Source organism: Saccopteryx leptura, chromosome 7 (genome assembly GCF_036850995.1).
Source record: "Saccopteryx leptura isolate mSacLep1 chromosome 7, mSacLep1_pri_phased_curated, whole genome shotgun sequence".
NCBI classification, from domain to species: Eukaryota; Metazoa; Chordata; class Mammalia; order Chiroptera; family Emballonuridae; genus Saccopteryx; species Saccopteryx leptura.
Window position 1 is genome coordinate 67,898,721 of NC_089509.1, and position 14,882 is coordinate 67,913,602.

Genomic DNA, 14,882 nt, shown 5'->3' on the forward strand with positions numbered 1-14,882 from the left:
TTGTTTGCTTTCTATTTTTTTTCCTGTGGTTTATATTCTTGTCATAATTTTTAATTTTTTATATTTTAATGCATTTTTATTTTTTATTTTATTAATTGTCTTATTTTATTAGGGTTCTTAACAATACCACCCTCAAATGCCATCAAGGATGAAGAAATCAAATAACATGGCTACACAAGACAGAGACATAGTTCTGAAAGAAAATAAAGAATCTCCAAAAAAAAATGTCCATCACATGAAAACCTTAGAGTTAAATAATAGAAAATTCAAAATTAAAGTTCTGAACATATTCAACAAGATGTGAGAAGGCACCAATAGGCAACTTAATGAGCTCAGAAAACTAATTAATGAACAAAACAAATACCTCATCAAGGAGATTGAAACTTTAAAAACAGAGATAAAGAACTCAATACATGAACTGAAGACTAAGGTAGCAAGTTTAGCTAACAGAACAAGCCAGATAAAGGAAAGAATCGGTGGCATCTTTTTTTTCTTTTTGAGTTGAAGTTATTTTGTTCTCTTCTACTTAATGACCATTCTCTATATGTTTTACAACTATCAGGGTATATCCAAATTTCTTTTGAATTGTTTGTATGACAGACTTTATACCTTAAAAGGACATTTGTAGATCTTTTGTTTCTTTGTCAACGCTAAATATACTGAAATCAATTCTAAATTAATGTGATTATCAAATAAATAAAACAGTTTTTTTAACCATGTGCATTATTTTCTGTTTCCATAGGAAAGAATAATTGTTTCTGCTTTTCTTTAAAGATAATATGTAAATTATTTTTAAATGAAAAAGAAATAATCACTCTCCTTCCCTGTTGTTTGTTTAAATAATAATTTTGAAGGAGTACCTCATACAACATCATAAACTCTCAACAGATGTTTTTCCTTCTTCTGAATCCCTGTGAGCTCCTGACCTCCATGTCTTCCTGCTCCCTTCCCTTCATCACAAGTCTCCCTAGAACAGGCTCCCAGCAGGTTGCTCCCTGGCTGTGACTCTCCCATTGTTCCCTGCTGTTTCCAAATACCACTCAGATGCCTTCCTGTGGCATCCAGGAGCCACCATAGTTTGGATCTATTTTGACACCATTATTACCCAACAAATGCTCCATTTTCTATTCCTCAACACTCCTGAGTTTTGCCTTGGTATTTATCAATTTTGCAGGCCAGAAAAAGAAAAATAATTTCTTTTCTTTTTTTTTTTTTTCCAGGACAGATTCTATCCCACCCCTTTTCAGGCCTAATTCAAATGTTACTTATCTGTATCATCATCTTTACATTCATTCACTTAATGAACTTAATTACTGAATGTTCACTGTGTCACATTCTATTCTAATCTAATTGCTGGAGATACAGCAGTCAGAATAAATCCTTTTGGAGTTTAAGGTTATCTGTTTATACTTTAATTATGAGGATTACCACATTTACCTCCTGTGAAATTATAAGTAGTTTGACTAGAGTGGACCTGTTCTGAAATTTTATTATCTGGAACTGCGTGATTATTAGACTTTTATATGAAAAGATAGAATAACAACAATGCATTTACTGATTAGTCCACTACTATGTATTAAACCCTCCACATATGCCACCTATTTTAATACCACAATAACTTTGTAATGAGGTGAGTATTATTCGGGTTATCTCCCTCTTATGGATTAGAAATGAAATAACTTGTCCAAGTCTCACATTCACTAGTGGAGATGTGAAGTTTGGGTTTCTCAGACTCCAAGTCTATGCATTTAGCTCTATGTTACACTGTCTAAGTGAGGAAGTAAAACAGGAAAAGATAGAAAGAGGAAGGAGAGGTTCTATTTAAACAGTTTATGGCCACTGCCTTGCCTGCTGGTATTACACCAAGTGGAAGCGGTGCTCGGACAGGAGTCAGGATGCTGTCTGCTTCCATACCAGCATTCTTCTGGGTTCTAAGAAGTAAAGCATGGGCTACCTCACTGGTAGAGCCATCTCCACCAACACAGACGACACTAGAAAACAAGAAGTAAAACAATGCAGAACTCCAAAATAACTGATAGTAATTCATGAGCTCTAGATTTCAAAATATTTATATTAATCTTACATCTTCTATGAGCATGATTACTACATACCTTCAAATTTTTATCATGTATCAATGAATAAATGGATAAGAAGACACTAACACTGCATGAATGTAATACCTAGATGACCCTCACTGACAAAATATTCTTAAATAGGTAAAGAGGTATAAGAACATCTGAAGATATGAATTCACATCATGACCTGCATTTTGCTGTGTTACTATCCAAAACATATTATTCTCAGTTTGCTTATGTTAATAATAGTGATGGGCAATTCATTTCAGTAATGCAAATCAAAGTCATAAAATCCTGCTAATTTTCAATATAGCTCTGAAAAGACAGCAATAAAAGTCATGTAAAATATGAGGCTTTAATTTCAGAAACTGCTCATTATCATTAGTATATGTATGTAGGAATTACAAACCTGAATTGGTTTTCATCTTCTGCACATTACTGCTATATGGCACTTCTAAGTTGAGGGTTACTACCCTTTGACCCTAGTAAGTACTGCTAATCTTTTTTTAAGACTTCATGATTAGTAGACTACGGGGGCACGGAGGTGGCACTCCACAAAAGTAATACAGTTATATACGATTTCAAACACTTATTTTATAATCGTGTGCATTTAAAAGATTCAAAATAATCTTAAATAGCAAAATCACCTCAATTTTCACAACAGAAACGATTTTCTATAGGAAGTAGGTATCACAACTCAAGGTCTACAAGGATGGAGCAAGAATGGGAAAGTATGTTCAATCTAGAGGAGAGGCCTTTCTCAGGCAGGCCTAGGGGAACACATCTTCTAAAGAAGCTACAGATTCTGACACTGGCTTGAGTCACACCTAATTTGTAAATACGAGCATTCTATATATTTTAAAAGTCTACTCAAAAAACTCTACATGCCAAACAAAACAGCCTGCAGGCACGACCAGCAGGGTTTACTGGTTCCCTAAACTCCAGGGGTTGATGAATCCAGAGGCTGAGTACACTGTTTCCGTCAACTCTTTCCAGGTAGTTCTCACCCCTACTGCCCCTGCACCTAGCTGAGGGTTAGCCCTGTGCTTGCATGTAACCTGCGCAATCCAGATTCACTCTAGGTAGAAAAGGCTCCAGGATATGAGCACTTTTGGCCTGTGCTATTATTTTATTTCTGAACTTATTCCACGGGTTCACATAGTAGCCACTGATTCAGAAAACAGTGATTATATTTATTGAGAGTCAATGTCATGTCAGATGATTCATTGGATCTTTTCTGCTAAATCCTCAGAATTCTGTAAAGTAGGCCTTAGCTTCATCTTTACAAATGGGGAAGTTAGATTTGATTTGACTCTTATCTGTATGATTTTAAAAATCTCTGTGAGCAAATGTGCAGACATTCTATAAACTTAATTATAATTTCAAGATACATGCCTGTCTACCTGCTGAAGCGTGTGTGGCTCAAAAGGTGCAGATAAAGTCATCCAACAAAGCATCTAAATTAGTACCAAAGATGTTGACTTCCACACAGCATGGCAATATGTGACCCCTGTAATCCTGCATCCAGTTATAACATTGTATACATATTAATGCATGGTTACAGGTCATAGAAATGGCCTTTCTATGAACACATTCTGCTACAAAACCTTTAAAATGTTATTACAACACATGCTGTGTTAAATATTCTGAAGCTATAATAAATGATAATTACAACAATAAAAAACAGTGAATAATTATTGAGTACCAGACATTGTTCTCAGCATTTACCATGTATTAACTCATTAATTTGAACAATTACTGTTTGCAATAGATATACTTTTATACTCAATTTACAGATTAGGAAACTAGCATTGAAAGATTAAGTAACTTTTGCAAGGTAGTACTATAGTAAGTCCCCATAGAATGGGGATTTGAAACAAGACAATTTGGCCTTGGAGACTGTACTTCCATTCAAGATATTTTTCTTTCCTATATATAAAACCTAATGAACATAGACTTATGGAAGTTTTATTAATTTGAAAATCAGTTTAATAGTATTTAATAGTATAACTAATAAGGAATTAAATGAATTAGAAATATATATATTAAATGGCACCCAGAAAAAAGTAATTGATATATTTATGTTGACTACTCCTAGATCATTAAGCTCATTTCCAGATATAGGTACATGACCTAGAAAATATATTTAATACAAACATATCACAAGAGTCTGGATACTACAAGGGGGAAAAATTAATCTTTTACAATGAGTTCATTTAACCACACTTAAGAGTTACCTTAACATAAACCTTAGAGTAACTAATATTTTGCATGTGGTACATCTTAAGCTTTTAGTATAAGTAGATTTCTTCTTGCCATGGCCCCAAGTAGAATGATTCTATCTAGAAAAGTACAACTGAGGGGCTATATCTTACTTCTCTTTATAAAAAGTAAAAAAAAAAAAAATTAAATTGGTGTTTGTGTATTTGTCTATCAACCAGAATCAACTTTGAAATATTTACTATATCATTGTATTTTTCATTTAAATTTTTTTTTTGGAAAAAGAGATACTTTTCTCTAAACTTACTTACATAGATATCATGATCAATATCATACAATGTCAATATAAGATAAATAATGTCTAAATTATTGTGTCTAATTAATGATAAATTACCAGCATAAGAAAATTTTGCAGTTCAATAAATTCAAATAAAAATACTATGAATCAAAATAGTAAAATATTAGTGTATAATTGCCTAACAGCTATAGCTTAGCTTAACCATATTCACACTTATACATTCTTTTTTTTTTTTTTTTTTTTTTAATAATAATTTTATTTTTTTAATGGGGTGACATCAATAAATCAGGATACATATATTCAAAGATAACAAGTTCAGGTTATCTTGTCGTTCAATTATGTTGCATACCCACCACCCAAAGTCAGATTGTCCTCTGTCACCTTCTATCTTGTTTTCTTTGTGCCCCACCCCACCCCCTCTCCCTCTCCCATTCCCCCCTCCCCCCCGTAACCACCACACTCTTATCAATGTCTCTTAGTTTCACTATTATGTCCCACCTACGTATGGAATAATACAGTTCCTGGTTTTTTCTGATTTACTTATTTCGCTTCGTATCATGTTATCAAGATCCCACCATTTTGCTGTAAATGTTCCGATGTCATCATTTCTTATGGCTAAGTAGTATTCCATAGTGTATATGTGCCACATCTTCTTTATCCAGTCATCTATTGATGGGCTTTTTGGTTGTTTCCATGTCCTGGCCACTGTGAACAATGCTGCAATAAACATGGGGCTGCATGTGTCTTTACGTATCAATGTTTCTGAGTTTTTGGGATATATACCCAGTAGAGGGATTGCTGGGTCATAAGGTAGTTCTATTTGCAGTTTTTTGAGGAACCACCATACTTTCTTCCATAATGGTTGTACAACTTTACATTCCCACCAACAGTGTATGAGGGTTCCTTTTTCTCCACAGCCTCTCCAACATTTGCTATTACCTGACTTGCTAATAACAGCTAATCGAACAGGTGTGAGGTGGTATCTCATTGCAGTTTTGATTTGCATTTCTCTAATAGCTAAAGAAGATGAGCATCTTTTCATATATCTGTTGGCCATTTGTATTTCTTCCTGGGAGAAGTGTCTGTTCATGTCCTCTTCCCATTTTTTTATTGGGTTGTTTGTTTGTTTGTTGTTGAGTTTTATGAGTTCTTTGTATATTTTGGATATTAGGCCCTTATCTGAGCTGTTGTTTGAAAAAATCATTTCCCATTTAGTTGGCTTTCTGTTTATTTTGTTATCAGTTTCTCTTGCTGAGCAAAAACTTCTTAGTCTGATGTAGTCCCATTCATTAATTTTAGCCTTCACTTCTCTTGCCATTGGAGTCAAATTCATAAAATGCTCTTTAAAACCCAGGTCCCTGAGTTGAGTACCTATGTCTTCTTCTATGTACTTAATTGTTTCAGGTCTTATGTTTAGATCTTTGATCCATTTTGAGTTAATTTTTGTACAGGGGGAGAGACTGTAGTCCAGTTTCATTCTTTTGCATGTGGCTTTCCAGTTTTCCCAGCACCATTTATTGAAGAGGCTTTCTTTTCTCCATTGTGTGTTGTTGGCCCCTTTATCAAAAATTATTTGACTATATATATGTGGTTTTATTTCTGGACTTTCTATTCTGTTCCATTGGTCTGAGTGTCTATTTTTCTGCCAATACCATGCAGTTTTGATTGTCGTGGCCCTATAATAGAGTTTGAAGTCAGGTATTGAAATGCCCCCAGCTTCATTCTTTTTCTTTAGGATTGCTTTGGCTATTCGGGGTTTTTTATAGTTCCATATAAATCTGATGATTTTTTGCTCTATTTCTTTAAAAAATGTCATTGGAAGTTTGATGGGAATTGCATTAAATTTGTATATTGCTTTGGGTAATATAGCCATCTTGATTATATTTATTCTTCCTAGCCAAGAACAAGGTATATTCTTCCATCTCATTATATCTTTTTCGATTTCCCTTAACAATGGTTTATAGTTTTCCACACTTATACATTCAAATGTTACTGCTTCAAGTCTTTCCTTTGCCTTTACAAAACTTCCTATTCATATCCAGTAAAAATAGAGGCCAATATAGAAACTGATACTCCTTAAATTTTAGCATTAGCGTGGATCTGAGTGTTTGCTAGAACACACTGGAGTTGCACCAGCTGTCATGAGTACTGATACATTGTTTATGTTGGCTTTAGAAATATGTCACAATGTGTCTTCATAGAAACATGTAACTATTAATATTAGCAAATATCATTTCTTAAGCATTACTTATCAAATAATTTTTGCTTTATTGAATAATATACATAAAATCTTTGTTGGATCTTAACCTTCTTGTCTGTGTTTAAAAACCTTTAGGTGATTTTCTAATCACTCTTTATCAATAGCTCCTCTAGAGTCAAGTAGAAATGCTTCAAGCTAATTTTTAAAGGAATGGTAGCCCCTCTCTCATCAAAATCCCATAGTATATTTAAGGTTATATTTGCCTATCTCTGAGTTTTTTATATAAGGTCTACCAGAAAGTTCTGTCCGTTTCTATCACAACAAGTTTCGACACATAAGCACATGTTTATTTGGTGCATGTGTGCCTCTATTTTTATCACTTAATGTATACATACTGACATAGCAAATTAACTAAAACAAAGTTGATTCACGTTAGTCTTATGTGTGAAGCGATAGTGTACCCATGGCTACTGATAAAGTTTATTTATGCCACTGTATTGTATATGAATTTCAACAAGGAAGAAATGCTACAGAAGCATGTAGAAATTTATTGAAAGTGTTTGGTGAAGGTACAGTTTCTGATAGGACCATGCAGAAGATGGTTCAAAAAATTCAAAACAGGTGATTTCGACCTTTCTGATAAGCCACGTTCTGGGCGACCATCTTTGATCGATGACAATGTTGTTACGACCATGTTGGAGCAAGATCATTTTCTGACAATATCGGAGATTGCAGAAAGGCATAATTCAGCTCAGCAAACCATTTTGGACCATATTCGGAAGATAAGATTGGTGTGGAAATATATTATTTAATAAAGTTTATTGACGGTAAGAAAAATTTATATTTTGTTTTATTCCAAAAACGGACAGAACTTTCTGGTAGACCTATATTCTTCAATAAGAGCTCTTATATAACCACTCTTTAAACAGGTTCAGGAACAGTGAACTTGGGAATATAGGGCATTCCATTTTCAAACTGTTCTACTTGTTAGAAAATTGTTCTTTTGAAGTGCCTAAAGAAACTGTTCCCATTGTTCTCCTCATATACTGCTCTACATATTTCTAGTAGAGTAAATTAAAATGACCATTTTATTAAGACCCCAACCACCATATTAGTTCCTACTGGAAAAATTGAACCCAAAGAAATAAATGAACTATTTAAAGGATCTTAGAAAGTAGATAACTTTCACCTGACCAGGTGGTAGCACAGTAGAGCCTCAACCTGGTATGCTCAGGATCCAGGTTCAAAACCCTGAGGTTGCAGGCCAGAGCGTGGGGTTGCCAGCTTGAGAATGGGATAGTAGAGATGACTCCATGGTTGTTGGCTTGAGCCTAAAGGTTGTTGATTTAAAGTCCAAGGTCACTGGCTAAGAGAAAAAGATGACTGGCTTGGCTGGAGCTCCCTGGTCAAGACACATATGAGAAAGCAATCAATGAATAACTAAAGTTCCACAACTATGAGTTGAGGCTTCTCATCTTTTTCTCTTCCTGTCTATCTCTCTGTTTCTCTCTCTCTGACTCTCTCTCTTTCTAAAAAAAAAAGAAAGAAATATAAAAAGAACATAGATAACTTTCAATAGAAATTTAAATCAGCATCTTAGAGTTTAGAAACAGTTAATTACTGGAATTCAATTCATATAGTGGTTAGTGCATCCCTTTGGTAAAATAATATGTGGGTATTAACTAAAGAATACATGTCTATATATATTAGTGCCACAGTGCAAAATGACACCTACCATGTGAAATAAATAAAAATTAAGTAGGTTCAGGTAAAGAACGGGAAAATATTATTATACTGCACTTGAGCAGTAGTCTTTCATCATTCTGCAAAAATCTTGATTCTTGCAAAGTATAATTACCAATGGAACTTTATTTAGTTTTATATTTATTTGAGAAAGAGAGAGAGAGAGAGAGAGAGAGAGAGAGAGAGAGAGAGATTGATTTATTGTTTCACTTATACATGCCTTCACTGGTTGATTCTTGTATGTGCCTCGACTATGGATCAAACCTACAACCTTGGCGTATTGGGATGATGTTTCAATCAACTGAGCTACCCAGCCAGGGCACCAATGGAACCTATTTATATAGACCACATTTAGCAGAACACTTCATAATGCTGAATGGCAAGAACAGGTCTAATACCTATGATATCTGTTATTATTTATATAATCATGTTTTCTTTTTTGTTGTTGTTGTTGTTTTTTGACAGAGACAGAGTCAGAGAGAGGGACAGATAGGGACAGACAGACAGAAAGGGAGAGAGATGAGAAGCATCAATTCTTTGTTGCAATTCCTTAGTTGTTCAATGACTGCTTTCTTATATGTGCCTTGACTGGGGGGCTCCAGCAGAGCGAGTAACCCCTAACCCCTTGCTCAAGCCAGTGACCTTTGGGATCAAGCCAGTGACCATGGGGTCATGTGTATGATCCCAGGCTCAAGCCAGCGACCCTGCGCTTAAGCTAGTGAGCCCACGCTCAAGCTGGAGATCTTGGGGTTTTGAACTTGAGTCCTTCGCATCTCAGTCTGATGCTCTGCGCCTGGTCTGGTTATATAATTATGTTTTGAAGCAAGAGCTTATTTGAAATGCAGCCATACTTACATGTATTTACAAGCTATGTTTCAGGACTATGTAGCATATGAAGATATGTAGTTAATGGGCAGAATTCCCCTAATTACTTTTCTTAAATTTTATACTTACAAGATAATTTCCTAAAAGTAGCCTATTAATTAATCTGTCTAGCTCTGAGTGTGACTCTTCTGCCTCATATTCCTCATCTTCCATATTTATATAATATTGCTATCTAGATTTACTCCTCTTTATTAAATTACTTTTTGAAAAATCATTGCATTTACCAAATTTCCTCATCACTAAAATTTCCTCTCACCAGAAAATATTAAGCACTTTGAAAAATAACCCTTCTAATGCTCCATTTTGATTAGATCACCTTCTTCCCTTAAACATTTTATTAATTCTTTCGGAATACTAAAGCCTTTCACTTTGGTTAAAAGACCCAACTTCCCTTCCCAATACTATGAGTCTTTCTTGTCCATATGTAACCATGTGACACAAATAATTCACATAATTTCCACATTTTAAAACTCTAAAATATCTTTGCAAAAATTATTACCTAAAAATGTTTTTGTCTTGTACAGTAATCCAGAACTTCAGCAAATTGATTCACCTAATTTTTAAAAATGGCTATAAAATTATATGTCACTTGTCTTGTCTCTGCTTTCATTTCAGTGAATAATTTCTACACACTTCAGCCTTGTATCGCAAACAACAGTTTCCAATGTCTATTGTGAATGGCATATTTACAGGGTAGCCAAAAAATTATATGAGATAATTAAAATTAACATTTTGTATTCATTCTGAAAATAGCATATTTATTTTTATAAAATAGTTACCCTCTGTAAGAATATGCTAAGAAAACATGCAGAGTTAGGATGACAATTAGAGACAGAGAGGTGCCCTAGGGCGAAAGCCCTGAGCAGATAAGAGTCCTGGGACCTCTCTGACCCTGTACTGGAAACAGCAAAACAGCAGGATAAGATTCAGCCACACAGAATATGTTTAGGCTCTCAGAACAGAGATTAGGAGTCAGCATGTTCCTTGTACTTTACTTCATCCCCTGAAAACTTCTGCTGTCTGCTTCCATGAGTGATTTGTACTGGCTAATAAATATCTGAGTAAGGCTGGGGTTGGGACTTCAGTCCTTCAGTGTGCTGACTGGGACTGTTGCTTCCCCCGAGCCCCTTAGAGCATTTCATCTGGCCTCAAAGTAGCTCACTGCCACTGTGACAACCCTCAATCAATCATAGCCAAATAAGTAGTGGGTCACTATTAACACTCTCAATAAATTTGCAGGAGAGGATCATAGTATAGTTAATGCCATATGACCTATACTATGTCTTCCATCAATGCTTTTCTAGATATTCACATGGTTAAAGCCAAGAATTCAGGACTATATATACAAATATATGCATGTTAGGAAAGCATTGGATGGTACACCGTGATTTCCTAGAACTTATAATTAGATTTATCCTTTGCTTTCCTATGCCTGACCTTGAGAGGTGAATGACTATGCCATATTACCATGATGATCACTTACTATTATTACACAAGTATGAAAGAGATAGAGCCTAATTCCATACATCATAAATATTTTAAAAATAGTAAGTCCCAAATATATAGCTTAAAAACTAATGAAAGCATTTAATAACATATGCTATATGACATATATAAATAATATAACCTACCCATCAAATCCATGTAGCTCACATTCCTTTAGCAGTGACAGAGCATGCCCTTCATATTCTGTTACTATTAAAAAAAAAGGCAAACAAACACAGAAAGTGAAAGTTTTAAACAATGATCTATAGCTTTTAACTTGGTCTGGCAAAAGAATATGATAAACATATGGTCAGGTCATAAAACAACATTTATTCTTTAATATTTATATTTTAATCATGAGAAAGAGGATTAAGTGTTACTTGCCTGATGTGTTTTATAGCTTTATGTACAAGAGGATCATATACAATATTTGTTCCAACTACATAAGTCATTTGGGGATATCCCACACAGAGCAGTTAGATCATTTTATCTTGGTGCCTATTTAGTGTTCCCTAAATAAGACACATTTCTTTTAAATCAGAAGCCTAAGAGCAGGAATATTTTGAAAATAAGGCATATGGGCTGGCATGACGCAGTCAATGTTAAAATCACTTTGGCAACCTTACATGAATAAATTAGTTGAAAGGTTAGTGTAAGATTTACATACTAGAAGAATGTGTATCTGGAACTGCTAGACTACAAGGAGGAGGAGTTGGATGTGAAAATACGAAGCAAAGCCAACACCGTTGATAACAGTTCCAACGTTGACAGGGTGGCACAGGCCCACCAGAGCTGGATCCTCGGAGGAAATGAATCTGTCACTCCCTATTGCTGTCTCTATAGTTATGATGCCCTGTGCAGTATTGCAAATGCCAGTGAAGACAGGATAAACTGGCACACTGCAGATGGCACCAAGCATCCCAACCACATTTAGCGTTTTCTAGGGCAGCTCTGCCAGAAGAGACAGCCCAGCTGTATCCACCCATCAAAGATTTCTGCTGACTGACATGACATTACAGATGGATTTTTTGTGTAAGGATGTGCATCATTATATGCAAAATTACATTAATCTTTCATGCCTGTCTGTCCCTGGTGCCAGCATGGTTCAAGCTTTTTCTACAATGTTTTTAGATATTGTTAAAAATTATTAGTCTTGGTGTCTAAAAGAATCATTCTGTATCCAGCAGCATTACATCGTAATTCTCCCAGAGCTTATTCAAATGCTGTTATGCTCACACCAGAACCACAGAAAAAGGCTACAAGCTTGGAAGTATAAGTTATCGTGAACAATATTGTGTTGATCATTTATTCATAACTTTAATAAGTAGTTTCAACTTTAAATGCAAAATAATCAAATATCTACATATACACATTAAAAATAATTAAGAATATTACAAAGAAATATTTACACTGGGAATTAGTTTATCAAATCTAGCTTAATATACCAAAGTTTACTTTGGAAAAGTTTTTGAAATCCAGTACAAAATTAGCTTTAAAATTATGTTATGGCTGAAATCTTTTTAATCAATGTCACACAAATATATTCAATTAAAAATTAAAAAAATTAAGAAAATATGTTACGGCTTAATGCTATTTTTATTTAGGTAAAATTTGAAATAATAGTTTTTTTCTTTTATTTTGCAAGTGGAATTTGATTATACACTGATGCAGATTATCCAAAAAGAGTAATTTTTAAGTGACATTGTATATAAGTTAAATGAAATCACTGAGCTGGAATAAAGAGACAGAAAAGATGAAACAAACCTGACCACAAATACATTAGGACAAAATGAATCAAGTTCTTGGTCTCAGGGAGTTTACATTCTAGAGACAAATAATGCACACCAATTTAAAAAATAATGTAAAATATAAAGCAGCAATAAGTGTTTAAATTGTTTTTGTGTGTGTGACAGAGACAGAGAGAGAGGGACAGACAGACACAAAGAAAGACAGATGAGAAGCATCAATTCTTCATTGTGGCACCTTAGTTGTTCATTGATTGCTTTCTCATATGTGCCATATGTGCCTTGACTGGGGGGGGGCTCCAGTAGAGCGAGTGACCTCTTGCTCAAGCCAGTGACCTTGGGCTTCAAGCCAGTGACCATGGGGTCATGTCTATGATCCCATACTCAAGCTAGCTACTCCGCGCTCAAGCCGGCAACCTCGGGGTTTGTAACCTGGGTCCTCTGCATCCTCGTCTGATGTTCTACCCATTGCAGCCGCCTGAGCAGGCTGCAATATGTGTTTTAAAGAAAAATAATGTAGGGGAAAAGGATAGAGAATAATCTGGACTACTATTTAGATACAGTAGAAGGATTCAAAAATGTATTTAGATGGAATATAATGGGCTCTCAGATCAGAAAAAGCAGATTCAAACTATGCCACTTCAAATGAACATAAAAATCACTGGGCAAATGCAATTTTACAAGGTTACTAGCCTGTATCAGAGGCTGATACCCTATACCCTTTCTGCATAGGAAATTTGGAGTCTCCATTATTTCCAAGTCTTCAAACACACAGTTCTCACTGCTAGGGTTCTTCACCCTAACCTTCTGTTTAAATATTTATTTCCCAAGAAGACAAAGCTGGAAGAGAGTAATATCTTGAGGTTGATGTTGAATGTTGATGAGGAAATGGGCTGAAGTAAAATCAGATGATTTTGTTTGGACTTAACGCACATTTTGGGTCTGGTGATAAGTGGATTAAATACTGAGATGTCATTTTCTTTCCTGTCCTATACAGTGGTACCTTGAGATATGAAGAAACCAACGTACAAATTTTTTTTAAGATACGAGCTATGACTCGGTCCATACATATTTTTGTTCGAGATCCGAGCAAAATTCTGAGATACGAGTCGTGATTCTGGAAGCTGCCGCTAGTTGGTGCGTTGGCGCATGGGTCCAGTATCGGCAGTTTGATATACCAAGTTGACTGACTTACGAGCTCGGTTACAGAACAAATTAAATTCGTATCTCAAGGTACCACTGTAGTTGCTTCAAACTTTGTAAGCTCAAAAAGAAATCCATCATTTCCATCTTTAGATAGATTGCCTTTGAAATGGTTCTGTTTGTATTCCATGATCCATTCCCCATTGCCCAAGACAGGAAATGACTTCTTCCTCTCCACAACCACTCCATGGCCAATGTCAGTTGTTTCTGTCTTCAATTATACTGCAGCATCCCAACAGTCCTCCTTAAACCAAATCTCTAGATACAGTTACCACCATCTTTAATGTATATGCTACAACAGTCTCTTCTGTCTCTCTCCAACATTTGTCCCACTCTAGCCAGAATGACCTTTCTCAAACACTTATTTGATCATGTCACTTTCCTAAATTCTCCACCATCCTCAGCAACAAAGTTTCAACATCCTGACATCTGATTATTAGAACTGGAATAGACCATTTACATCCACAATTATTTATGGGATAATAAAAAAAGACTTTCACCTAGAATTTTTTCTCTTGCTAGCTGACTATAATGCAAACATATTTACTGTCCAGAATTTTAATAAGCAGGTAAAATTTGAAAGAAGTAATGTCTCAGCCTGCTAGTATCTTTTTGGATTCAGTTTTCTGCTGGGTGAAGAAATTTCTGCTTATTTATAGCAGTGGTGGGAATCAGCTGGTTTGCACCAGTTCAGCAGAACCAATAACAAATGTTTTTAGTTTGACGAACAGGTTGTTAAAATGGCACTTGTTGCAGGAGTCCAGGGTTTGATTCCCAGCCAAGGCACACAGAAGAAGCACCCATCTGCTTCTCCACCCCTCCCCCTCTCCTTCCTCTCTGTCTCTCTCTTCCCCTCCCACAGCCAAGGCTCCATTGGAGCAAAGTTGGCCCAGGTGCTGAGGATGGCTCCATGGCCTCTGCCTCAGGCACTAGAATGGCTCTGGTTGCAACAGAGCAATGCCCCAGATGGGCAGAGCATTGCCCCCTGGTGGGCGTGCCGGGTGGATCCTGGTCGGGAGCATGCGGGA

At 35.5% G+C, this 14,882-nt stretch overlaps 1 protein-coding gene across 1 annotated transcript in view; it reads right to left on the reverse strand.

Moving 5' to 3' along the window:
• The window catches only part of CERKL (ceramide kinase like), a 134,898-nt gene that overhangs the window by 20,351 nt on the left and 99,665 nt on the right, over nt 1–14,882 (reverse strand). The window contains exons 4-5 of the mRNA XM_066346567.1: nt 11,053–11,116; nt 1,849–1,991 (exon numbers count right to left, since the gene is read on the reverse strand). Coding sequence (XP_066202664.1) covers nt 1,849–1,991; nt 11,053–11,116 — 207 coding nt within the window. The remainder of the gene's footprint in view (nt 1–1,848; nt 1,992–11,052; nt 11,117–14,882) is intronic.